The sequence below is a fragment of the Panicum hallii genome, chromosome 5 (assembly GCF_002211085.1).
Source record: "Panicum hallii strain FIL2 chromosome 5, PHallii_v3.1, whole genome shotgun sequence".
Taxonomy (NCBI): domain Eukaryota; kingdom Viridiplantae; phylum Streptophyta; class Magnoliopsida; order Poales; family Poaceae; genus Panicum; species Panicum hallii.
Genome location: NC_038046.1, coordinates 15,287,768 through 15,315,480, shown reverse-complemented (window position 1 = coordinate 15,315,480; position 27,713 = coordinate 15,287,768). Strand labels below are relative to the sequence as shown.

At 43.1% G+C, this 27,713-nt stretch overlaps 1 protein-coding gene and 1 pseudogene across 1 annotated transcript; both read right to left on the bottom strand.

The window, feature by feature from the left end:
* Positions 1-19,602: 19,602 nt before the first annotated feature.
* Positions 19,603-20,545, bottom strand: LOC112892220 (annotated as a pseudogene).
* A 3,897-nt stretch (positions 20,546-24,442) lies between these two features.
* LOC112891500 (probable aldo-keto reductase 1) lies at positions 24,443-26,653 on the bottom strand. The gene is made up of 5 exons (XM_025958381.1): positions 26,068-26,653; positions 25,767-25,939; positions 25,574-25,670; positions 25,306-25,459; positions 24,443-24,797 (listed from the first exon to the last, which is right to left on the bottom strand). The coding sequence occupies exons 1-5, from the start codon at positions 26,497-26,499 to the stop codon at positions 24,625-24,627; spliced, it is 1,029 nt and encodes a 342-aa protein (XP_025814166.1). The 5' UTR covers positions 26,500-26,653; the 3' UTR covers positions 24,443-24,624.
* Positions 26,654-27,713: the final 1,060 nt, after the last annotated feature.

The window sequence follows — 27,713 nt, the reverse complement described above, 5'->3', positions numbered from 1 at the left end:
ATGCCCTGACCATAGGCTCCCTTTATCAGTCAGCCTCTACAAAAGCTCTCCCGTGTATGAGAATGGTCGCAAGAACACGGAGCTCCAGCCTCCTACATGACTCTGCTACTTTGCTTCCTGTGGAGATGCAACGCTGTGAAGGATGAGCTCTTCATTGGCGTGAAGAGTCGTTGCGGTCTACAGGGCTCTGGTGTGTCCAACTCCATAGGACCGCCCCAAATCCTCGTGCCGGTAAAAGAGATTGCGGTAAACATATCCGGTTTTCATCATATTCAACTTTGGTGACTGGTGAGGTGTTTTTCTTCTCTAGAACTATATTTTTTTTATCCTTTTTGGGGTAGCTTGGTCATATCTTATGCATGTTTGGATACTTAGCATTCTTTTAGGATTTTTTAAAATCCTTTCGAATTGGGAACTATGGTTCAAATCTCTGGCATCAAGAGTTCCAAACAAGTCTTCACTCCTAAGAAGCAAATGTAGATACTTCAGCAGTCGTTTTCAGAAATTTAAAGCAGTTGCAATCATGAGTTCTGGAACACACTTTTTATGCTTTTCTCAGTCTAGATCTGAAATTCTATTAGAGTGTACATGTACTTCACGTATGGCATTTTCCTGCTGCAGTTTAAATTTCTGATTGAGAATACATATATTCATGTAACTGTTTTTGGTTGGTTCAAACATTTGTTGCGAACATATAACCATGAGCTAGCTCGACACTCTGACTGTTGTCTTTATGCAACAACACACAAAACCAACTTTTGCTCATATTTCTCATGAGGCCACACTTACGATCTGCAGTGTAACATTGTCTAGATAATAGTATTCTCAAAGATACATTGTCAGAAGGATCTAGCACCAAAGTATCACCCAACAGGTCCGGATTTGAATCCTCGCGGGAGCGAATTTATGGGGCTGATATTTTTTTTTTAAAATCCCCTTGCCAGCAAGAGCTGGGGTTCGGTGTTTTTTTCCTAAGCTGGGACAAGGTCGCTTCTTCTTAGTGAAAAACTGTGGGGCAGTCTTAACCCTACTGGTCTAGTTTTTTTTAGAATGATCTAGCACATTTGATGTGAGGATTTCACAACCTTTTTTTTAATGGACAGCAAAAGCTTCGCAGAACTTTTATTAGAAGGAACAAAACTGTAGTACAAAACAACTGGCTTCAACCATGTTTTTTATTCAGAGGAAAATGAGGGAAAAGGAACAGCTGGTTACTGGTAGTGGAACGAAACCTGTAACCCCCCCCCCCCCCCCCAACCCCCACCCTTCACACCCCTTCTTTTTTTCCCTTTTACTTCTTCAGGCAGCTTTATTTCCTTGGTGTACCTGCATAATTCAAATTAGTATGCGCAAACAATGTGATTTGTCTGTCACCAGACACATCTTCTTCACGTATCTGGCTGTGATTTCTTTTTTCAAGTCCTCGCGTGTCAGCTTCACCTTCACCTTGAAGGAATCAACGTTGCCATCTAGTTTATCGATCTTGGTTGTTCCTGAGTAATTTTAGAGAATGTTAGTCAGGAACCAAATGCTGGGACAATTCAAACATAGACGTAATGAGCTCGTCCAAACCTCAAGGCAGATTCGATCTGACCACTAAGAAATCGCAAAATTACGACTCCATAGCTCAATCCTGAACCTAAATATAAGCTGTTCTGAGATATTGTCATGTGCTTACAATACAACATAGAGTAAACTTGACATATGCAAAAGTGATGAAAATATGAATGAATTTAGTTAAAATAAATCTAGTTCTCTATACATAACATCTTATGGACTGACAATATGAGAGTGAATTTTGTAACGTGACATGTGCAAATATGAGAGGGAAAAATATGAGAGTTAATTGTGAGTGCTTACCTGCTTAAGCCTAGAGCTCGAAACGGAAGGCTTCATCATCGTAGTGCCACACTTCTTTGAAATCCAAGAATAGGCAATTCTTTTAACTGTAAATTGGTACAAAACTACAAATTGTTAGTAATTCTGGAAACAACTATCACTATGAAATCCTATCATTATTTTTAACGCTCTGTTCTGGGATTCATTGCACTCAAATTAAGTGAACTTTGGTATGAGATGGACTCCAAATGAATTGCATATGAAAAGAAGATCAGTGCAGTTTGGCAAGTACCCAAACCTTGGGGCTAACAGTGCACGAGCACATTCAAATTGTTAAGTCTCATGGCCCTCTGTTCTTCTATTCCTGTAAAACAAACACATATATGATTTCAAGTCCAATTTTTAAATGGAGACTTGTGTTATGTCGGCTCTGGTTGTAGCCCATATGTTGTGAATCATCAATCCAGATTTTGACGCCACAATTTCAATCGTTTCTGCTACAATTTGTATGCAAATTTTTTTGATGTTGAAATCTTAGTACTTCTTATACCTTTTATTTGAGGCCTTCTATTTATATTTTACGAAGAAACTACATTCTAGGTTCTAGATTGCATTCTTAGTTACTACAATAACAATATAAAGAGACATTTCAACCTTCAATACAGTGCTTGTAAACATCGAATTTCCTCTATTACAAAACTATGAGTACAGTTATATATTGTTCTTAAAATTAGAGTACTTACAATTATACTTTTAGTTTAATATGTTACAATTTTCAATAAATTAAATATGTGAAATTTGTCTAAAGGTTCATAATCTTTTGTCACAGAGTATTAATATAATTTAACATGAATTGTTCTTGTCACTGGTTGACATGATTACTAAACCATGGAGATCCATACACTTATCAATCCTTGCATGTATGCATTTGTGGTTTGCATGGTGGCACCCATCACGCATGTATATTTAGTATTGAGATGTAGTAACAATGTCATAAGTGGATAATTATAAGAAGTTTATATGCTGGTTCTTTGGGTTACTGTTTTCACAATGAAAGCTGTTGGTAATTTAGATACACATTTGGAGGGCTATTTTAGGATACTATAGTATTGATATATGTGAGTAATTTAGACGTTGATTTGGAAGTTACTGTACATTAGAGGTTGGTAATTTAAAGCAAATTAGATCCAATGGCTATTGTTGACAACAATAATTGAGTCTACAAAATTGATGGCTGGATATTTTTTTTGTGTGGAATTTCTACGATTTTTCTAGCACGTCTCATGAGCTTAATGAGGAGGCTCAGATTGTGAATATCGTAGCTGTTAACCTTTCAAGCACTAGGTTGTAAAGGGGAAACTGTTGTGTGGTCCAAATTATAAAGTGTATGTTAATCAAGATATAGTATAGATTAGTGTTGTGCTGCTACAATTGTATCAGTAAATAAACACACTCATATTTTCGAAGTGTTACAGTTTTGTTTGAGAGCATGAAAGAAATTGAAGGCGCTCACTGCCAATATGAACATATAGTCATATAAGCAAACCAAACATCAAAGCTTATTTACTTTCTTTCTTTGAGAACAACTTATACTAATCATGAGGAAGTACGAAATAAGGGCTTCCTTCCGATTTTATACATCAGCTAGATGACATGCCGGAGAAAGCACTACAACTGGACTAAAAGCACCAACAAATCAATTCAGTATATGTCTTGAGCAAAAGAATGCAAAGGAGAGGAGAAGCATTGTTCATTAATCTTCATTGTTTTCTTTTGTCTCCTTGCTATATGATGATTTGTGGAATTAAAGCCTTAAATATTCCTATAACAAAATGAGTAATATTTTTAGATAGGGATAAAAATGGATAACGGATATATTTAAATATGGATACAAATGTTTGTTTTTACTTGGATTTGGATACAAATAGTGTTAAATGTGTGGAATATTGATATCCATCCTACTCGCATATCATATATCCCACTTGAATATTCGAATACGGATATGGTACAAATATTGTATACCCAGTTACAAATACGGTATATTCCATTTAGTCTCTAATCCCATGATCCGATGGACAGAAGAAAATTACCCATACTATTTTAATTCCTATTTTTGATATAATTTAACCAAATAATGTTGTTATATTACCATACAAACTTACTCCTTCCGTCATGAAATATAAGATATTGAAGGGTTCAAAATTTGTACCTAAATATAAAATATCGTAGGGTGTTTTGGAAACTAATTGTTCCCACCTGGCCATGAAATCAGCAAAATGATAACAAAACAAGATATTAAATAGGGGTACGTGTGTTATTTTCTTATCTTCTTAATTTATCATGAAAATACTAGGATGCCCTATATTACAGGAAAGAGGGAGTATTCTATAGTAGAGTCACCGCCCATGGGCCGCTAACGCTCTACGCGCGCCCATGCGCCGCAAGACACTAGTAACATATACTCCCTCCATCTTGTAATATAGGGCGTTCTAGTATTTTCATGACAGATTAAGGAGACAAGGAAATACCGCATGTACCCCTATTTAATGCCTTGTGTGATGGTCATTTTGCTGATTTCATGGCCGGTTAGGAATAATTAGTTTCCAAAATACACTAAGATATCTTATATTTAGGTATAAATTTTGATCCCTTCAATGCCTTATATTTCAGGACAGAGGGAGTAGTCATATAAGCAAACCAAATATCAAACTTATTTACTTTCTTTCTTTGAGAACAACTTATACTAATCATGAGGAAGTACGAAATAAGGGCTTCCTTCCTTCGAATTTTATACATCAGCTAGATGACATGCCGGAGAAAGCGCTACAACTGGGCTAAAAGCACTAACAAGTCAATTCAGGATTACAAAAATGAAAACAGTGTTTATCTGTACACAACACGACACATAAGCATCAACAGATCAATTCTGGAGACATAGCCTGAGTGTATCATAACTCATAAGTGTATGGACCCTGACCAAAGATGAGGGGATCAGGCATCATCGCCCATTTGATGAGCTCCTACAATTTGAGTTGTAGTACGCCGAATTAGCGCTTTGGCTATGGCCACAAGGTCAGACATAGGTATTCCACTCTTCAGAATCACTCCTATGTTGCCGTAGAAGACCCTATACTTCTCCAATTTGGATGGAGTCCTCTCCATCTTGATCAAGGCTTCCATCATCCCTTCTTCCATCATCTTCTCTACCGTGCGATGACACGATTCCATAATGGTTATCACGATCCTAACTTTGACCCTTCTCATGAACAAAAGTTTCTCGGATGACGACATCACTGACTTCGGAGGTGAGGCCAAGGAGTGACTCTAGTTGTTTGCCCTCTGCTGCCATTATATGTCCCAGCACCTGCATGATGCGAGTCACAAATGGCAGGTAACTCCGGAGTCAGGGTCATTTCTTGATAGTTTCTTTTTGTGGAAATAATGAGACTAAATATCTGAAGTATGTGCACAGCAAACTGCATACAGCGATATAGGTGTTCTTACTTGTCAAAGCCACACATACATGCTCATGTATATATATTAGTCGTTTTGGTTTATTTTAGATTCATAGGCTTCATTATGCATTTACATATTTGTTATGTCTAGGTGCATAGCAAAGCCTATGAATCTAGAAAGCCAAAATGACTAATAATTGGGACGGAGGGAGTATTACCTTTCCAGAAAGGTGCAGTGTAAAGGTGGAAAATTATGAATAGAATGTACAAACTACAAACATATAGAGTAATTGGTAACTGAAGACATTGAGTATTGGAACGAATAAATATGATAGAGCCAAAAATATCAAGTTTGATTAGTTGTGGGCCCAAATCTATCTCCTATTTTTCTGATATTTATATCTCTTTTCAAATATAAGAAATATCAGAAGTACTCCACTATTTTCATTTGTTGGAGACAAAGTGTGGTCTAGTAAGCGAGTGGCCAGTGACAAATCAAACTGGCAATAACGCTTTGGTGGATCATGACAGTGGCAAACCAAAAGTAGTCCTGGTTCAAAGAAGAGCTGAACCCGCCAAGCAAGACCGCGGTCGCCCAAACGAAGGCCAACGCGCCGAAAGCGTTGCCCGACCACTCTCCGAAGGCCACAAACCGCACGAAGGGGTTCAGCCTCTTCTCCCATTTACGGCCGGCAAAGCTAGCAGTCTTCTGCTGCGACCCATCGCCTGCAGGGTCTGCAATCGAAGTAGGTATTTGTGCTTTTTATAGTTTCTTTCTTGAGTGGCCGACAATCTTGTAGTGCCAAACAAAAGACGAACTTAACCATCTTTGCCCTCGTGATCGTCATGGAGAGCTCCAGGTTACCCGGTCCATAGTTGTGGCTTAAATTAATCCTGCTGCGTGCATGCCCGTAGCTAGTCAGGTAAAGAGAGAAAAAAAAAGTAAAAAACACCCTGAGCCACGAGGAAGTGAATTAATGAGACTCCTCGCAAAAAAAAGGTGAATTAATAAGATGAATGACGTGCAGGCCTCACTATTCACTTGTGGATCACGTTCGAAATCTGATTCTACACATTTGTTCAAAATATTTAAATACCTTCCCATAGTTCACATTATTTTTCTATTCACCTGTGGATCTAATTTACAAGAAGTGGGTTTTGCGTTCTTAGGTGATTTTACCCTCACTTTTACGACCGTGCGATTTTACCCTGCTTTTTGAAAATGAAGGGAGCGTTTACCCCTGTTCCGTGGAGACCGGTTAGCGGTGTTAAAATTGATATAAAAAGATTAGTTTGCCCATGCGGATTTACCCCTACTATTATATAACATGCGGATTTGCCTCTACTATTATGTAAACTTTATGATTTTACCCTTGTTTTGAATAGAAGATCTAACATCCTTTACCCTTGTTTTGAATAGAAGATCTAACATCCAGCTTTCTCTTCCGTTCTTCATCCGATCAACATTCATCACCTCACCGAAAAAGGAAACCTCCATCAAGTAGTTTGAAAATACAAGTACATTTTTCTAAAGTTGGATTAAGCATATGCATCTCATGCTGTTACAATCCAATCAGGATGGAAAAAGCAAGTTTCAAAATCATATTACTAGTACATTTTTTAAATTAGGACTAGGTAAAGACCCGTGCGGTGCTACGGGCACACAATTTTTGAACAAAATAAAATAATTTTAAATAAATATGGTAAGAAGATAATAGATATATTTGTCTAAGTCATAAATTTCAGTAGCAAAATACATATTAATGATGATGGAAAGAAAGTGTATCCAATATGCCAAATGTCGTAAACTTCGGATACAATTTTCTAAGAATCACCTTGTTTAGAGATGAGAAAGGGTTGACATGTTACAAGCAGAAAAACATCATAATTTAACAATAACAAAAAAAAACATAGACGCCCTTGGTTCAGGAAGTCTATGCAGGTCCAACCAGCCAGTCCATCACCTTGTGATCCATCATGCACTTACAAGGCTCTTCAGGGTTAATGTTGTGCTCCCCACGGTTCAAGCAGTCCACGAACTCTCCGAGCTCAAACTTGGAGTTCCAGAGAAAGATCTTGAGAGCCGTGAAGCTTTTTCAAGAATAATGCCGGAGATTGCGGATGTCTCATAACCCGACATGTCCAGGTACTCAAATGCCTCTAGGCAATCAAGGAACGTTATTACCGCAGAGGTAGACATATCTGAACTTGGTATCTCGAGCTTCTTTAGCTGAGGAAGAGAGTTACATATGACCGAAGCCATCTCTTCATCAATGTACAAAGCAGACACCTTCAGTTCCACAAAGTCTAGGCAGCACTGATACATTTGAAGGAGGACATCGTAGTTGATAAAGACTCTCATCCACTGCCATGCCTTTAAGTGAATGAAGTTCGCCTATTGCCTTACAGAACTGATCATAAGTCATACATGTGCTAGGAAGGCTGAAATACTGCAGGTTTGGACACCTAGGAAAAATAGATAGAAATCTAACTCAGACTTAAATAACCATAGCCTCGTAACATTTACAGGTCAACTGTTAGCTAATTAGGATCTAAATCCATGTGAAACGAAAAGCATATTGCCACATGTTGATGATAACTGTTATGATAATTCATAATAATCAGAATGTAGCAATACAAACAGTGTTTAAAACCACATACAATTGATTTGGTATAAAAAAATGCAAGGAATCATTCTAGCAAGTTTGTGGGTGCAGAAAATTTGCGCTGAAGATATCATTCGGACACCACCCAACCTGCTCGTGCTCTAACAAAAATTATAAAATTGAGTTTGTAAACTTGAGCTGGGAACGGATTAAAAAAAAGGACAACAAACAATTGTCAACAGAAAGTATAAACAACATCCATCATGATGATCAAAGAACTGAATGAAGTTTATTTAACCAATATAACTGAATGAAATCAATAATTAAATCTTCCTATACAAAGAACTGCAGAGGCATTCAGTAATATTATTGTTGATCCAAACAAAAGATAGATCAAATATGTACATGATGGAAAGTAACATTTTAGCACCATACCGATTTCAACTTTTTTTTGCTACCTACATAAAAGGGGAAACACTTTGGGATGTGTTTACTACATTGAAGGGAGCAAATCAGACCATAAAACCCCCTGTTTCATACTTTGTGATCAACCTTACTGCTCTGTTTTCTTTAACGGATAAGGTGTTTTTGATCTAAATTATGCTTCACCATACATGTTTTGGTGAAATTTTATGATTTGAGATACTTGTGAAGTTGTGTGCCAGATACTCATATGACCGAAAAGTATTTTCAGAGAATGCTGACAGCAGTAGCATATTAGTGCAACACAGATACGATATACAGGCACACATGGCTGATGGCTTACAAGTTACAAGGCACTATCTTACTACTCCAAAAATTACAAATAACAATATGACCATAGAACCTATCAAGCTCCCATAAATAATCTTATGTTCAGACATAGTTTTCTTCTAATTTATGATTGCTTTTGACTGGCCATTTCAAAATCCAGGTTCATCTGCAACGTGGCTGTTCCTAAGCTATGAGTGCTAGATGTTTCAATATGGCTGTGCTGAAGAAAGGTAATAAACTTTATAACAGAAAGTTCTAGATGTTTATTTTTCTACCCACTGGGTAGAAGCAACATCATTCCTTGGATCATTACACCTTTTCAACATCAGTTTCATACCATGTGGTAAATGCATAATGTTAAGAAACAACTATTCCCACTAAATTCAATAAACACAGAAATCGGTACAGCTAAACTCACCATATTTTTCAGATTGTTTTGGGAAAAAAGAATGTGAAGACACAAGCACCATTAAAAAATAGCAAGTGAAACTACAATTCCCATCTATATTCCTTATGAATCTATGATATCCTTTCATTGTTATTACAAATGAACAATGCCATTTGCATCAATACTTATTCAGACAGTAATCACGCAAAGAAACAATTAGAAAATCGGCAGCACATCCATATGCAAACTAACAAGTATCTGGTGTCTATCCACAGAAACGAACGAAACACATTCACCTAGGATCAAATCTATCTCTTTAAATAAGCCGATTTGGAAGGATTTGATGCGAATACAAGACCCCACACCGGTATCATATAGCCAAAGGTCAACCAACATTTCCTTACGGCAAACAAAAAAAAGGATCGAAGAAACGAGAAGAAATTTCACCTCTTAGCGAGGAACAGGAGGTGATCCTCATCTGCGAATTCTGGGAGCAGCACGGCCTCGATCCGCCCTTCCGCTAGCGTGGCGGCGAAATCAAAGATGCCGGCGAGAGCGGCATGGACGGGGACCCGAGTGCAGGAGGGCCCCGGTCCCGTGGCACGGCGGCCAGAGGTGAGGGTGGCCCGGTCGCGGAGGTCGACCCGGCACCACGCAAGCGGGTCCCGTGCCGCGGCCCGCCACGAGGAGCAGGCGAGGTCAGCAATGACGGGGAGCGAGTGCTGGCCGCGGGTTTGGGGAAGAGAGGTGCGGGCCTTCGTCGGCGGCGCGGTGGGCCTTCCTCGACGAGCATGGGAAGAGATGCGCGGCAGGCAGTGGGCGAGCGGGTACGGCGGTGGCAGCGAGGCCAGGTCCAGGGTGGCGTCTGGGGCAGGCATGGCGGCGGCGATGAGGGCGGGGGGAGGGTGACGGCAGCAGCGAGGGGGAAAAAGGGTGACGATGGCGAGCTGGGGAGAGAGAGAGGGCGCCGCGGGTTGGTCCTCGGCCACCGGAGGCGACAGTGAGGGGAGGTGAGAGCATCGTGAGGAGGAGGCGAGAGCGGCGACGGCGGCGAGCGCGAGGGGGAGGCAAGAGCGGAGCGCGAGGGGGAGCGCTGGCGTGCGTTTTTTTTGGAAAATTGGCTGCCGGACACCATTCAATTGTGGCTTTTGCCACAGAACATTGAGAAAGAAGAGTTTTGCCAAAACACACTGCTCAAACATGTTAATTTGCTGCTGGACATTATAGCTGTTATAATAACATATTTCACTCAAACAGGTAAGAAAACAACATTTCTGGACAAGAATACCCTTGCCCCTTCAAATAAACATTTGAACACCATAATAGGAGAATATTTTAACAACAAACAGGGCAATATGATAGAGCAATTCAACAGCATTTTATCTTAGAATAATATGACAGGTTAATGGAAGTAGCAGATCCAACAAAATATCATGCTCCAGTCATATTAGGCTATCTAGTACAGTACCAGATCCAAACATTACAAGGCCACATATTACAAGGTCATGCTTTGAACAGCAACACTACATGAACATATCACTACATAGATTATGTTTTCTTGAATCTGACAACCTTCAACTTTTTTGGCTTTTCCTTGTCGTTGATAGGAACTGGAGATAAAGCAAGACATTGAACAGGCTCTATAGTGTCTTCAAGTTTAAGTATCCTCTTACGGCTGTAAATGTAAATAGAGTTGTGTGAAATAAATATAGATAAAAAGCATAAAGGTATAGAGAATGAAGCTGCAGTACCTTCTTGTGACAGGGCTTGGTGTAGAAACTAGTGTCATGGCTCTAGTTGGTGTAGATAAGTTATATTCCAGCATTTTTCTTGACATACTACGTATAGGTAGAAATCATGTAAATCTGTAGCTATGACAGTAATACCAACGATCAGGAAAATGCAATACCCCCTTGTCACTGGACTTGGTGTAGAAACAGTAGAGATTGCTCTAGATGGTGTAGCACTGTGAAATGTATATATATATATATATATATATATATATATATGAGATATGTGCAAGCTAAGTGTCAAACACCATAAAGTTTGAGTGAAAAAAATCTTACAATGGGTCAGAAAATGATGGTTGTTGCTGTGTTGGTTCAGCAGTACTAGATGGCACTACTGTGACATTTTTCTTGCCTCTCTTTCTCTTTGGTTTTGGAGGGGCAGGCGGTGGTGCATCAGATTCATAAACATACTCGTTACATGTTTTTTCCATGTGTCCAAGCTGCTTGCACCTTTTGCATCTTGTGGTTCTTTTTCCAGAGCCCCCTTCCGCTACTGATTTGTATCTTCTCACTCTTGGTCTCCCTGCTGCCCTTTTGAGAATTGGAGGCCATAACTTTGAACCCTGGGTTAACTTGAGGCCATTGTTTCCTATCTATCATTAGCTTTACAGATTTTCCATAAGCTTTCTTGAACTTTGCCACAGAATAATATTCATGAACATAGTCTTCAATATTATAACCTCAAATTGAGGTTATAATACATAAAGCATGTGTGCATGGCAGACCGGTGATTTGCCAACGCCTACAGGTGCACTTCCCCTCATGGAGATCAACAGAATGCCTCCAATGAACTAGATTCTTTGTAACACCTTCAACTTCACCTAACATCTCACCTTCTTTACCACCTTCTTTGTGTGAATACCTCCAGATATATTTCAAGCCCCGACTCCTTGCAAAGAGGTCCTTCATGACATTAGGCAGTATCTTATCTTTAAGCTTCATAGCAATTTTTCTTCTCAAGAACATTTTTTGCATGCATAATTGTCTTATCCTATCCATAAGATCAACCACATGCAAGGATTTTTCATTCCTAATCCAGCTATTAAATGTCTCAGCTATGTTATTTGTGACATAATCACACTTGCTTGCTTCAGAAAACAAGTGCCTTGTCCAGAGGTGCTTGTGGTTATCATGTATCCACTTCATTGCTTCAGGGCAAGCTTTATACATCAAGTTATAGTGCTCTTCAAATCTATGTATCTGGTAAGCTCTACATGCTGGCCATAAGTGCTTCTCAAAGACCTCACCTCGATATGGCTTCTGAAAGTTTGCAACTAAGTGCCTCATGCACTCTCTATGCTCAACCCTATTTTTGAAGATGTGAGTAACAGCAGAATCAATTCCTTTTCCTGCATCTGTTGAGATCACTAGGCCTCGAGGTGAGCCAATAGCTTGATGAAGTCTGCTAAAAAACCATGACCAATTTTCAGTTGTCTCTGATTCAAATACCCCATAACACACAGGAAACATCCAATTATGCCCATCAATAGCAGAAGCTGATGCAAGTTGACCCTTCCATTTTCCAGTCAAGTGGGTGGAGTCCACACCAAGAAAAGGCCTACAACCATGTAGAAAACCATCCACACATGCACTTAGGGCAACAAACATTCTAGTAAATCTCTTCTTCTTCCCAACTTGCTCAAATTCAATGTCCACCAAACTCCCAGAATTTGTCTTCTCAACCTCTGCCTTGAAACTGAAAATGTGCTCGAAACTGTCATCCCACTTTCCTTTGAGTTGTTCCAAAGCCATATTTCTTCCATCCCACACTACCCAGTATGACAACTGCAGGTGATACTGCTCTTCTAATCTTGTCTTTAGTGCTTTAGCTCCAATTGTAGAGTCCTTTGCAAGCCAATCGAGAACCCTGTCCCTCACCCAATGATTGCTTGCCATGCTGTTTTTTTTCAACTTTCCCTGTGCTTTGACAAGTGTGTGGATAAGGTATTTTCTTTATCTGCAGAAAAAGAAAAAAAAATAAGTGCACAAACAAAAATGCAATTTGTTCATGCAAATTAATCAAATTTCTGCAATACCTTCCATGTCCTTTCATCCTGTAACCGTGAAGCATGTATCCTCCACTTGCACCGTTCAGCTTTGCAATACTCTCTATATCTTGTTGACTCAGAATAGGGAGCTGCAATTTCGAATTCACCCTTAATTGCATATTGCCTAATTGCTTTCTTAAAAGTATCACCATCCGCAAAAGTTACACCAACTGCTATTGTCAGGCTCTCTAAATCCGTTGCATGTATAAATATTTCACAACCCAATGCATCATCCACAACTAATTCATCGTCCAAGCCAACACACTCGACATCATCCTCCAAGTCAACACACTCTAAAACATCATCCAACCCATCACATTCAGAATCAGAAAGTAAAGTTTTGAAAGGATCCTCATCATCCAGACCAACATACTCTACATCATCGTCCACCCAAACTACTTCAACACTTTCCTGAACTAGAGGCTCCAAAAGGGATGGTGCAGTTTCAAATGAAGGTACTGCAATAATCTGGCATCTGAGGTCTCGGTGCTTCCCTGCAACACACAAGGAATGTTTTGCTTCCGCCCAATTTCATGCACAGAATCTGAATCATCCTTTTTTATAACACAGACTTGCAATGAAAGCCTTCTTATCTCCCAATACATGTCAATTGCATCAATTAATTTCTGGTCAGAACTAATCTCCTCATAGCTACGATTTATTTTGTCCCAATATGTGACACGCAACTTGTTGTTAGGTCCTAGATTAATTTCTGTAGCAATATCAACTACCAAATCTTTCCAATTGGTGCGATCCCTATCTAAAACCTTTGCAATATTACAGGCATCACAATAAACACGGTTGCCATCATCAGTCAATTTCACATAAGCACTGACACGCACAGCAAGCCTATAAGATGAATTGGGATCCATCCTATACACAAATATTGACACAAATTGAAGCAGAATCAACACATGTTATGGTCTACTGCGCAAAATCGAGGTCAAAGTTAAAACTAACCCTAGAGGAAATTGGAAGAAGACTTACCCATCGGGAACCCATGAAAGATCGGTCTGATCCTGCGGGAAAATCTCGCTGAGAAATCATGGGACCTCCATCTTCTATCGACTGCCGCTAGAGGGGCCGCGCTGTGGCTCTGGTTGGCCAAGGTCGCGCCCTCGGAGGCGCTTTCCCCGGGTGCCGTCGCCCGTTGGGCATGACCCCACGCCGCGAGTGGGGTGGGTAGGGGGAGGAGAGCCGCTGGAGGGGCTGCGCGCCGGCGTCGAGGGCGGCGCAGCCTGGGATGTAGCGGCGTGCTACCACCGCCGCTTGTATCGCCGGTGCAGCCAGCCACCGAGAAAGCAAGAAGCGATTGAGTTGGGAGGGGAACGATGCGTGCGTCTCGATCTGAAAAGGCAATAGGGGTAAAACTGTCATTTCAGGTGCCTTTATAATTTAATTAAGTGAAATATAGAGTCCGGTGTCTAGCAGCAAAAGACGCGTTTGAGGAGTATGTCCAGGCCAAACTGTTTTTTAGTGGGCTGCAGCAAAAGCTCCCATCGAATGGTGTCCACGGGTTAATTTTGCCTTTTTTTTAACACGGTATGGGGCGGCGGGGAGGCAGATCTACGAGCCCGGCCTGGAGGACGTGGTGAAGCAGTGCTGCGGCCGCAACCTCTTCTTCAGTGGCCTGGGCGACGCGGACATCATCTTCGTCTCCGCCTGGGGCCACCGCCCTCGCCTGGGCGGACGCCGCCGCCGCCGCCGCCGCCTGCTTGGGTTAGAGCAGGATGCGAGAGTTTGGGGAACCGGAACGAAGGGGTTAGATTTTGGATAAGATTAGGGATACCATAGTCTTTTCTCGTTGCTCTGAATACTTTTCCAATTTATTTCAATCCTTTTGTGAGCATCCATCTAACAGGGTTAAAAACAGGAGAAAACTCCTTATATGACACTAGAAAAATTACCGGTTGCTTTTTTAACCCTTAAAAAATTTTCGTTCCTTAATTGACACCAAGTTCAATTTTGACTCCTTATATAACACTCCGTTGGGTTTTCCATCTATGAAACGTTAAATGCCCTGTGAAAAGATAATTTTGCCCGTTTGGGCCCCACCACCCTTCTCCCTCTGCTCCACACTGTTGCGCGGCTGCCGTGCCCCTAACGGAGGCCGGGCTCCGTCGGATGCCGTTACCACCGTGCCTCAAGAAGGCCACCACCTGCGCGGCGTGCCGCCGGCGCTGCTCCCTCAGCTCCGCCCACATCTTGGAGGTCTGCAGATAACCGGAGCGGAAATCAAGTCAGTTTATTTCGTCACAAAACGCCAGCCGCGGCAACCGCGATCGAGCATATCGATCATCGATCAGCCATGGCATGGCACTTACGTGTTGGAGCACAAGGCGGTCGACGTCGACCAGCTGCTGCTGGAATTGCGCCACCACGTCGGCCGCGGCGAGCCCGAGCGCCGGAGACGGCTGCCCCTCGCCGGCGCGCTTCCTGTGCGCCATCGCCGCCACCGCCTCCTGCCGCGCGACGCCTCCACCTCCGAACGTGACGCCGCTCTCTGACGCGTCGGCCGCGCACAGCTGCGGCCCGAGCGCGTACCGCCCCGGCGGCACGACGAGCTGCGGCCCCGCCGCGGCGGTCGGGGTGGCCGCGCACGGTTTCTGGAACCTGTGCTGCTGCTGCTGGCCCGCGGGTCTCCGCTGCCCCTACCACGCCGCGCTCGTAAGCGGCTCGCAGCACGCGCCATCACTCGCCGGGCGGGAGCGGGCGCGGCGTGAGCAGGCGCGGCTCTGCGGGAGCGGGCACGCGGCGGGAGCTGGCGTGGCCAGGCAGGAGCAGGCGCGCGGCAGGCGGGAGTGGGCTCGCGCGGCCGGCAGGGGCAGGCTCGCGCTGCTGCCGTTCCCCTGGGGGAGGCCGCACGACGGTGGGGAGCAGAGGAGGGAGAAGGGTGGTGGGGGCCAATGGGGGCAAAATCGTCTTTTCACAGGGCATTTAACGGTTCTTGACGGAAAATCCAACAGAGTGTCGTACGAGGAACTCAAGTTGAACTCGGTGCAAATAGTGAACGAAAACTTTTTAAGGGCTAAGAAAGGAACCGGTAATTTTTCCGGGTGTTCTATAAGAAATTTTATCAAAAACAAGGGTAAACGGTGCCTTTATTTTTAAAAAGTATGGGTAAAATTGCACACTTAGAAAAATAAGAGTAAAATTACCATTTAACTTTGAAACAGAGGGGAAAACGCCAAAATCCTTACTGGAAATAAGTGCGCTTGTTGGGAAAGAGGTTCTCCAAAGCTTCCATACCAAAGCAAGCTAGCAGCAATAATATAGGATCTCAATATGTTAACGCCGCCAAAAGTTAAAGCTTTTGGTCTTGTGCCAGCAGCCCCACAATTATTTCGTGCAAACTGCGTTACAATTTTTTCTTTCGATAAAAGAAACTTTATTTAATTCAAAACTTTTACATCGAGTTGATACAAAATTCTTAAACATTCCTGACCACTGCATTATGAGAAAGCGATAAAAAGAAGAATAAAAAATAGAGATGCTAATAACTGTCAATCCGTAGGCTAAACTGCCACCCAAGTATCTGGATAAAAAATTCTTGGCCACCTGAGCCAACTGTTGCGACACCACTGCAACAAAATCCTGTAAAACCGGTTTTTTAGTATAATCCATGAACGAAGCCAATGGATAACTGAGAAGATAACCTGCAAAAGAGAAGGATTAAATTTTCTTTCAAAAATAAAATTATTTCTGCAAAGCCATAAGAACCAGTAGCAGCCGCTCCTATCAGAACTAGCGATTTCATTTCTCTGCTTATACCCCATAGCTAGTTACCAAATATATATGATATACTACGAGGCTGCGGAAGACCTGAAGCCGCATGTGTGATAGACCATACTGCACACGCAAAAGGACAATAAAAAAAGGATGTTGAATGTCTCACACTCGAGCAAAAGCAACACTTCTAATCCTCTTTCCAGTTGTGCTTAATTAGATTATCTTTTATCAACACCACACCCCTCCACAAATACCAAACGAAAATCTTGATTTTTAGGGGGCTTTTATTTAAGTTGGGTACATCAACATGAATCATGGCTAAATAATGAGATTTCACGGAGAACTGCCCCGAAGGGTGAAGATTCCAGTAAAATTCATGTTGTTCTTGGCTCAACACTAGGTTAGCGATACGCGGAACTAAATTATTCCATGCTGCTAACTTATTGCCAATGAGATTTCTACGCCATGAGATATTGATAAATGGGGTGCTAAAAATTTCTGCCACTATGACTTGTTTATGGCGAGCAATGTTATACAAACAAGGATACTACTCACGTAGTGTTGCATTACTCAGTCATTTATCTTCCTAGAATCTAATTTGTGATCCATCTTTAACTATGAAAGACCCAAAATGGAAGAATACTTGTTTCACCTTCATCAAACTAACCCAAAAGTGAGAGTTCCAACTTTTTCGTTGAACTTGCGACAAAGGTTTAGTGTTAATGTATTTATTGCGCAATATCTATTACCATATCCCATCTGTTGTGAGTAGTCTAAAGAGCTATTTACTGAGCAAAGCAGTATTTTTAATATTAAGATCATGAATTTCTAATCCCCTTGCTTTTTAGGTTGGCACATAATATTCCATTTAGCAAGACGCTACTTTCTTTTATGATTGTCACTTTGCCAAAAAAAAATCTTGACCGAAAATAATCCAATTTTTTAAGTACACCTCTTAGGATTGCAAAAAAAATATTATATACATGGGTAAACTATTGAGAACTGAGTTAATTAGTGTCATCCGCCCACCCATAAATAAATGTTTGCCTTTTCAGCTACTCAGATTTTTTTTTCAAAACGCTCTTCAACTTGTTCTAGTCAGCATTTGATAATTTCCTAACATGAATAAGAATCCCTAAATACTTGAGAGGAAACACCCTGGTTACATCCAAATAGCTCTGTATAGCGAGGGGTTGATTCTTTTGCCTCACCGAAACAGAATATTTTACTCTTATAAAAATTAACCTTAAGATCCGAGAGTTACTTAGGGTGTGTTTGGCAGGGCTCTGCTCCGTCCCGGAGCTGCTCTGCTCCAGAACTCCAGGGTGGAGCAACTCTGCTCTGGAGTTTTTGTGGTGTTTGGCAAGATTGGTGTCCACAGCTCCAGAAAAGAGGTTTTTGAGTGTGGAAAGACATTCTTACCCCTGTTTATTGAATGTATGTTTGTTGAGCATGATGAAGCATATGTAATTGTTTTTGCCGTTAATTTATCAAAGGAAATTGAAATATTTGCCCATGATACTGAGAAATGAGTCATTGTACTAATCACAATTACTAAAATATTACAAGTCCATTGTCTTCATCTAACCTTCTAAACTAAACATTAGATTCTAATTCCAAGCTAGAGAAAGAGATGTCGCTATTCTATCGCGAAATTCATCCATGGTAAGAAAGCTTGCTTCAGTTGTTGAATCATCAGAGGCATGTGGTGACACTGCATACTTGTTGTACCTATCAGGGATTGTAGGCATGAAGTTAGGATCTCGATCAAAGTTAGCAAAATCCACATCACCACTTGAGTGCTCACGAATGAAATTGTGGAGGACCATAGTGGCAGCAACAATCTTTTTTTGTGTGTGCATGGTATATTTAGGCATTTTGTACAATATTTGCCATTTCATCTTCTATAGTCCAAATGTCCGCTCAATAATGTTACGAACAGACGAGTGCACCCGATTGAACTTCTCTTTTGGACTATTAGGTTCCATACCTCTATGCCACTCGGGCAAATGATATCTTTCACCTTTGTATGGAGCCAAGTATCCCGGACGGTTAGGATAGCCCGCATCTACAACATAATACTTCCCTTCTGGAGGATGTGGGAAGTGATCTTCATCTACCTCAAATGCATGGTACAATACACTTGTGTCATGGTAAGACCCCGGTTGACCAGCAGCCACATAGGTGAAACGCATATCAAAATCACAAACAGCAAGCACATTTTGAGTTGGAATGCCCGTCTTTCCAATGTACCTGACTTGTTCATCAGGTGAAACAGAGACACGAATATGAGTGCCATCAAATGCACCAATGCAATCCTTGAAGTGTGGATATGCTCTTTTATCATTCCGAATCCTCTTGTGGACGGTGGGAAAATTAGGATTGGTTGGTCTCAAGTACTGTTCAGCCATCGCCACCAGACAATCTAGCACCTCATGAAATTTTCTACTAATAGTTTCACCTGAGTGTTTGAACTTGTTTTGGCACCTCCAATTGGACTCACAACCGGAACAAATGAAGAGGAAAATTGCAAGTATCTCATAAGTATTCATATGTTTGGATGGTTGTAGCCCGTACCTCTCAACCAATACATCATGAAGATCAATGAATATTTCTGTGTTCATCCGAAGCATTTTGTGACACTCTCCTGGTGTATTCAGGGTCTCTTGTAACCATCCAATTCCAGTTTGAATTGATACTCTTGGTGGAGCCTTGTGCAAATACAAATCACAATAGATCTCAGCAAGTTTAGCACCTTTGGTGATAATGTCAAGAAACTGGTCACCATCATCACTAGAACTGTCACTCTCACTTTCTGACATCTGAAAATACAAGAAATTATTAAGTGACACAAGCTGGAAAAGATCATGATACATGATACAGGATACATGTTTAACAATCTGAAAAAAAACATAGGAGCCCCAAATTCTGGAAAAAACACATGACACAAGTCAAACCATGAAACAGGGAAAAAACATAGGAGCCACACAATCTCTACTTTCCATACTTGCCCATATACTTCCTAGTAAGCCAGCTGAACCTAAACTCATTAGAAGGAAACGTCATGAACATTTCTCTCTGTTCCTTCTTCACAAATAATTCAGATGCAATGAAATATTCATTGCTCTCATAATCGGCACCACAAGCAAGAACGTGTCCCATCACTTCATCAATAGAATATTTTCCTTCTTTCTTGGAAGCATAAGAGCTAGCTGAAGTAGCCATGGATGTCACTGCCTCTTGAATGAGTAATGCAGTCCCTGTTTTCGGCTTCTTGCCTTTTTCTTGGATAAACCTTGGTGTTCTTTTGCCATTTTCATTGACAGGAGATGGATCCTCTTGTGTGTCCCCTTCATTGGTGCTATTTTGACCAATATCAGCTGCACCCTCTGCTGTGTCTTCTTCATTGGTGCCATTTTGTCCTTCCTCAGCACTCGCCATATGCGGAGACCAATGATCTGTACCAATACTAATGATGCTACCAAAACACACTTATAGTTCCTCTTCATTTTGGAGTCCTTGTTTCCTGAATTTTTCACAACCTGGAATGTCCTGAAAGATGCAAAAACCACATAAATACAACCTAAAATGTACACAAAGATGCAACATGTAAGCAACAGCTCAACACTTACCGCTCTAGCTTTCTTCCACCATTCGTCGTCCATAACGATGGTGCCCTTTGTAGGACACCAACCTGTTCCTGTTTGCCTCAACAACAATTTTTCCATGCCTTGAAATCTTCTTTCAGCTTGTCCCATTTGTTTTTTATTTGCAGCTTGCTCACCTCAATACCGAGTCTATCTTTCATCCCTTTCTCAACTTCAGCATACCCAACCGAATTCAAATACGTGTTGGGACGATTCCCTCTACGAACTTGTTCAGCAAACAATTTGCAAAGTTCCCGAGTGTTGACAGCATTCCAATCAATTTCAACCATCTAAAACAACTTAGAAATCATCAATTTCTATCCTCCAAAACATCCCCAATAACATGTTGCTGACACCCTTACTGTCTAATTAAAGAAAACATCGTTTGATTGCCAAACAAGCTTGCTTTATTGCTCACTGTTATTTCTATGTGTACTATTTCTTTCAAGCTTGCAAGCTCATCCAGTATCACCTTAATTCTTATTTGAAAAAAGGAGGTTCTAATGGACTTTTGGTGAAATTCTTTCTTGGTCCTTAGATATGATAGGAAACCCTAAAACCCTTTTCTGCAATCCAATATTCACTAAACTGTCGATGATAGATCACCAGCATGTGTGATATCATACTTACACTGGGAACTAAGGGATTTGTAATTGCTATTGCAGTTGTGATATCAAAGAGCAGCCTATTGTAATTGCTATTGCAGTTGTTATGATTATCAGTTTGGAACTAAGGGATTTGTTTAACATGCAGAGCTGCAATTGTTTGGGCAACTTGGGATCTTATTGCTTTTAGTTGAAAATGGAAGGCACGATGGTAGTCCCACACATTCACTGTGATAATTCACGATATGTTTTGACAAATCAATTACTCCAAAACAACAGATGAACACAGAATACTTTGCAATTGTACTAACCTTGCCGGCGGATGGAGATACGGCGGGGGGGGGGGGGGGGAGGAGTCGCGGCGGCCCGGCGGGGGACCGGAGGGCGGCGGCCCGGGGGGGAGATGCGGCGGCGGGGGGGGGGGGGAGATGCGGCAGGAGGGAGTCGCGGCGGTGGGGGGCGATGCGGCGGGGGCGGATGCGGCGGCGGGCGGATGCGCCGGGGGGGAGATGCGGCGGCGGGGGGGGGGAGATGCAGCGGGGGGAGTCGCGGCAGTGCGCGATGCGGCGGGGGGCCGTAGGCCGGCGGGGGACCGGAGGGCGGCGGCCCGGGGGGGAGATGCGGCGGCGGGGGGGGGGGGGAGATGCGGCGGGGGGAGTCGCGGCAGTGCGCGATGCGGCGGGGGGCCGTAGGCCGGCGGGGGACCGGAGGGCGGCGGCCCGGGGGGGGAGATGCGGCGGCGGGGGGGGGGAGATGCGGCGGGGGGAGTCGCGGCAGTGCGCGATGCGGCGGGGGACCGGAGGGCGGCGGCCCGGGGGGGAGATGCGGCGGCGGGGGGGGGGGGGAGATGCGGCGGGGGGAGTCGCGGCAGTGCGCGATGCGGCGGGGGGCCGTAGGCCGGCGGGGGACCGGAGGGCGGCGGCCCGGGGGGGAGATGCGGCGGCGGGGGGGAGATGCGGCGGGGGGGCGTAGGCCGGCAGGGGACCGGAGGGCGGCGGCCCGGGGGGGAGATGCGGCGGCGGGGGGGAGATGCGGCGGGGGGAGTCGCGGCGGTGAGCGATGCGGCGGGGGCCGGAGGCCGGCGGGGGACCGGAGGAGGGGCGGCGGCGGGTGGCCTCCCGGGCGGCGGCGGATAGGGCAGAAGGGGCGGTGGATGTGGGGAGCGGGAGAGACGCGTTCGGGAGAGAAGAAAAGATAGAAACGAATCGTTTTCTTGTAACAAGTGGTAGTGGCGGGTAAATTCATCCGAACTCCACGACGAAGTTTGTAACACGAGCGTTTGGAGCTGGAAACCAGGTACTCCGTTGCTCCAATCCAAAATGCACTACGACTCCAGGAGCATTTTGCTCCGAAGTTGGGACGTTTGGCTGGCTCTGGCCTGCTCCCCTTTGGAGTTGGACTCCAGAGCCCTGCCAAACACGCCCTTAAATGCACAAAGTAAAAACTTTATATTATACGCTTTCTCTAGATCATTTTTCATAAAAAGTATTGTGTCATCTGCATATTGTAGAATAGATAAATCACCATCGACCAGATGTGGTACCACTTTATTTATCTGACCATCATCCCTAGCTCTTTTTATGAGGATAGCTAACATATCAGCAACAATGTTAAAAAGTAATGGAGATAAAGGATCCCCTTGTCGAAGGCCTTTTTTTTATTTGGAAAAAGGAACCAACATCATCATTGACATTAACCACAACGCTTCCATCCGAAATGATGGATTCAATCCAAGATATCCACTTAGGTGAAAATTCTTCCATTCATAGTGCCTGCATTAGGAATGGCCATCTTACTTTATCATAAGCTTTTTCAAAATTAATCTTCAATATAACCCCACTTTACTTCTTCCTATGTAATTCATGCACAGTTTCATGTAAGATAACAACACCCTCTAGGATGTTACGTCCTCACACGAAGGTTGTCTGAGTTGGACTTATTATATGATCCCCTATGGAGTTAATTCTTATGGTGGTTAGGGTGGCCACTTTAGTGAAGATTTTGAAGCTGACATTTAGCAAGTGAATTGGCCTATACTGTTTAATACGGTTTGCATCTTGGACTTTTGGAAGTAAGGTTATGATACCAAAATTCAGGCTAAAGAGTGGTAATACTTCAGCGTGAAGATCGTGGAACATTTGCATCAGATCCCCTTTGATAACTTCCCAAAATTTTTGATAAAACCCAGCAGGGAAGCCATCCGGCCAAGGCGCCTTGTTGTGTTCCATGTCAAAAACTGCATTACGGACTTCCTCTTCTGTAAAAGGGGCTATCAGAAATTCATTTTTCAGAGTTGTGACCTGAGAAATATCATCGCTTATTGTCTTATCTAAAGTGAAGGAATTTTTTCCAGGTGCTCCAAATAGATTTTTATAAAAGTGTGTTATGTATGTTTTGAGATTTTCTTGACCCTTATTTTTTTTGTTATCATGGTTAAGGGAAAATTTCGTTTTTTTCTTATCTTTGCCATTGGCAATCATTTGGAAATATCTTGTCTTATTGTCTCCTCGGATAATATCTGTTACTTTTGCCCGCTGATAATACTCGATCTCCTCTTCACGCAGTAGTTTGGTCGGCTGATCACGAGCCTGCGCTAGCTGATCACGCTCAGCTACAGATAGGTCCCGTACTTCAGCAGCGATATCCAAATCATTGATAATAGATTGTAGGGAGTTTTTCTGCTCCTTGTATACCCCATTGTCCGGTGCAACTACATTGCCCGGTGCAATTTGCCTCGATCCAATTATGGTGGCATTGTAGTACAACGTGTGTGTTTGATCCAATCATTGGTTTTGTTGTACAACGTGTGTTTGGTTGCAAGTACCATTTAATTTCATATACGGTTCCGTTTGGATCCAACTGGCTAATCCACCTCAGCTAAATTTAGCTACCTGCTACTCCAAACAGGCTCAATGAATTGTTCACTATGCTTGGTTGGATGAACCGTACCAATTCATTAAGAATGAAGCCATCCCAATTAAGATGATAATTTTGTACTTAATATGAACCACATGCATGTTCAAGAAAACAGTGGTCTATCTAGCAAGGCCCACAGCACAGCACAAATAACGTTGCAATATGGTTGGTCTCAATGTTGCACCAAGAGTTACCGGAACATTTTAGGACTTAGGTGATATAGAATCTACATCGTTCCTTTTTCTGGAGTTCAATACTTTGGCATTCATGAGCTACTGGAACACTTTGGGTGCCTATTTCCGCTTTGTTAATAGAACATGTAGTTCCTTCTACATGTGGGTTCTTTTTTCTTTTTACTTTGAAAAATTGAGTTACTGGAACACATTATACATATTTGAAAACCACGGGCTCAGAGAATTGTGTTTTGTTTTTTCCTTGTGTTCTGGATCTCTTATTCCAGATTAGTGAGTGAGCATACATGCACCTCACGCATGGAGCACTTCTTTGTTTTTTTTTTGAATGAACACTTCTTTATTTTTTTTTCATTTCTGAGTTTGTGAGCAAGCATGCTCATTTTTCTGTACCTTCTGCTTCTACGTTCAGAGTTCAGATATTTGCTGTGACTATACATGAGCAATGAGCTAGCTCCACACTTCGAGTCTCTTCTTCTGCTCATAGTCGCCGATCAAATAGCACTTATCAGTCATTAAGTTATTCGTCCAAATTATTTACCATGATGTATTCCCAAGATACATCGGCATCGGCGAAAAAATTTTAGTGCATATGCAGGGAGAACAGTTCAATTCTTGCATGCATAGGCTTGCTGTGGCAAGAACGTTTCCAGAGCTCTACTTTGGTGTGTCTGCATACTTCCAGGCGGTATGTGCATAGGAATTGTATTGCCTTCCACCAGCCACATCGTCTGCACGTATCTGGCTGGTGATTTCTTTCAGGTCCTCATCTGTCAGCTTCACCTTCAAGGACTCAATGTTGGCATCTAGGTTCTTGATTTTGGTTGTCCCTATAAGAAATTAAAGAATACATCTTTCAGCAACCAAATGCAGAATTATTTGACCATACAAAGAACATCTTGTCTCCTGATGACTTGCTTCTGCCTTGGAAGTGAATAATGAGCACAGAATGATCGACAGTTAAGTCACAAGGCATGTTTGGAATCAACAAACTAAAATATATTCCAGCCAAGTACAACGAAATATAGCACGCACTACTCAACAAAATACCACATACACATTTAGAGAAGGCATTTATATTTTAAGGAAATGACCCGTTAACTTGCTGCTCCTCTGCAAAAGAAGATCACATCCAGATTGAAAAGGGACAATTTTCACATTATACAAAGGTATTCGTCCTCATTATCTGTACTTATAACTCATGTTGCCCAAGTATATACAGGAAATCTTTTTAAACATTGATCTGCTATTTCTTGTTTGTCTCGGGAGAAGTATGAATATCAGCGTTTAATATTTGTGTGCCATCAGTGATACGGGAACAGGATTAGAAGGTCAAACCTGGTATAGGGACCACGTCATCTCCTTGATGCAGAACCCAAGCTAAAGCTAGCTGAGCTGGGCTGCACTGGTGCTTCTTGGCCAGATCTTCCATTTTCAGGTAAATCTGCTTGTTCTTCTCCAAATTATCTGCTGCAAACCTTGGGTGCTTTTGCTGATGAAACCAAAGTTAACTTTCCTTAGTAAACTGAAAGATAAAAAGTAACATATGGCCTCATGCAGATTGACAAAGGATATTAATTAATTCCACGGAAAATTGTGTTTGTACCAGACTAGATTCAGAAGACACTTGTTGTGTCACTCCTCTTCCGGCAAAGAATCCGCGGCCAATTGGACTGTAAGGAACAATTCCAATCCCCAACTCCCTGGAGTCCACAGAGCACAATGCAATTGGTGCTAATCAGGACAGGAACACCATGGGGGTGGAGCAAGCAGAATCTGTGATGCAGAGCAGAGCTCACCTGCAGAGCGGCACTATCTCGGGCTCGATGTCGCGGGACCAGAGCGACCACTCCATCTGCACCGCAGTGATGGGGTGCACGGCGTGCGCGCGGCGGATCGTGTCCGGGCTCGCCTCCGACAACCCGATGTACTTGACCTTCCCCTCCTCCACCAGCTTCTTCAGCTCGCCAATCTGCAGCGATTTCGGCAGAAGAGCTCACATGAGCAACCACACCAACGACACCAATATTTTCGTTGGGGAGAAGACAGTGAAAGGGGCAAGGCAGGCTGAATTGGGGCAGGGTGGCTGCAGGGACCGACCGTGTCCTCGATGGGGACGGTGGTGTCGACGCGGTGCTGGTAGTAGAGGTCGATGTAGCCGACGCCGAGGCGGCGCAGGCTGGCCTCGCAGCAGGCGCGCACGTACTCCGGCTTGCCGCACACGGTCAGGCCGCCGCCCGCGCCCTGGACGATCCCGAACTTGGTGGCCACCTGCACCTGCCCCCGCGGCAGCCGCGCCAGCGCCCTGCCGAGGAGGGTCTCGTTGGTGTGGGGCCCGTACGCGTCGGAGGTGTCGAAGAAGGTGACCCCGCGGCGGAACGCGTGCCCGACGACGGCGGCGACGGCCTCGTCGCCGAGCGGCGCGTTGTAGGAGCCCGTGAGCCCCATGCACCCGAACCCCAGCTTCGACACCTCCAGCCCCTGGGTGCCGAGCTTGACGCGGGGAACCTGCGGCGGGGCGGCTTGCTCCATGGCCGCGCGCGCGGTTGCGGTCGAGGTCGCAGACTCACAGGGGATCAGGGAGGCAGCCGTGCCCGGAAGCGAACACTCGGCAGTGTAATTTATTGCGCAGCTCCCGGTGCTCAAGTGCTCAACGACCCCGGGACGATGAGGCAAGCATGATTCGTGCCGCAGGCAGTGGCAGCTCAGTCACATCTGGACGTGACAGGGGTGACGCGCCACGGTTTGTTGTTTGCGTTGGTTGGCATGAATGGTACTGCCAGTGCCTGACTAGTCACCAGCCGTAGTGATTGATAACTAATCCTGAGGGCGATACATCGGTGTGGTCTCACGTTATCTTGACATGATGTAACTCCATATATACAATAAATTATTTTAATAAATTATCTTATATTAAATATATAATTTTATAATTTGTTTATAGAAAAAAATATTATGAGTTGTATGGCAACAACAACTCGTACAATGGTAAGAAAGTGGTATCATAGTCCTAAATTTTAACCTATTAGACGTATGTCTCACGAAACAATCACTTTGTTCTCTCTCTTGTCTCTCCGACACCTAATTAAAAATTTTATATGAACTTATATAGGATATATAGCAATGTACTTGATTTAACTAAAATATGCTCTGCCGTGTCTCTCAGAAGGAGGAGCAGCTGCCCTGATAGTATTAGCGTCCATGATTCTGCTACTTGCCTTCCCAGATTTCATCTTCTCTAGAATTCAGAACCATGTTTCTGTCTTTTCTTTTCTTTTTTGTGAATCGGTCATAATCAGGAGAGGTACAGAAGCCTCAGAATTTCCTTCTCCGAGACTTCAATTGTTGCATCCGTGAGACGCTAAAAGCTTGAAACATATTACACACTTTTGAACAAAGTCTCAGAGAATTTATGAGTGCCTCTCATCTACGTACAGCCATAGCATCTGTTCATGTACGTATAAAATACACCACATACACCAACCCCACACACATCCGTGAGATGCTGAAACACATTACACACTTTTGAACAAGATCTCAGAGAATTTTTGAGCACTTCTCATTTAGGTGTTCATGTACACACAACACACACCAACCGCCCCCCCTCATCCCCACGCACGCCACACTCACACCTTACCCACACAACCAGATCTACAACTCTACAGAAACAGAAAACGAAGACCGCGTCCTTCTTTGTGTTTGGGCTTTGCTTGTTTGTCTCAGATGCCAATGCTGATTGGAGTGAG

Coding starts and splice junctions, on each gene's coding strand:
- LOC112891500 (XM_025958381.1), bottom strand. CDS start 26,499: ATGGAGCAAGCCGCCCCGCCGCAGGTTCCCCGCGTCAAGCTCGGCACC. Junction 25,460..25,573: donor TGTCTTCTGAATCTAGTCTG/GTACAAACACAA, acceptor TGGTTTCATCAG/CAAAAGCACCCAAGGTTTGC. Junction 24,798..25,305: donor TGACGTGGTCCCTATACCAG/GTTTGACCTTCT, acceptor AATTTCTTATAG/GGACAACCAAAATCAAGAAC.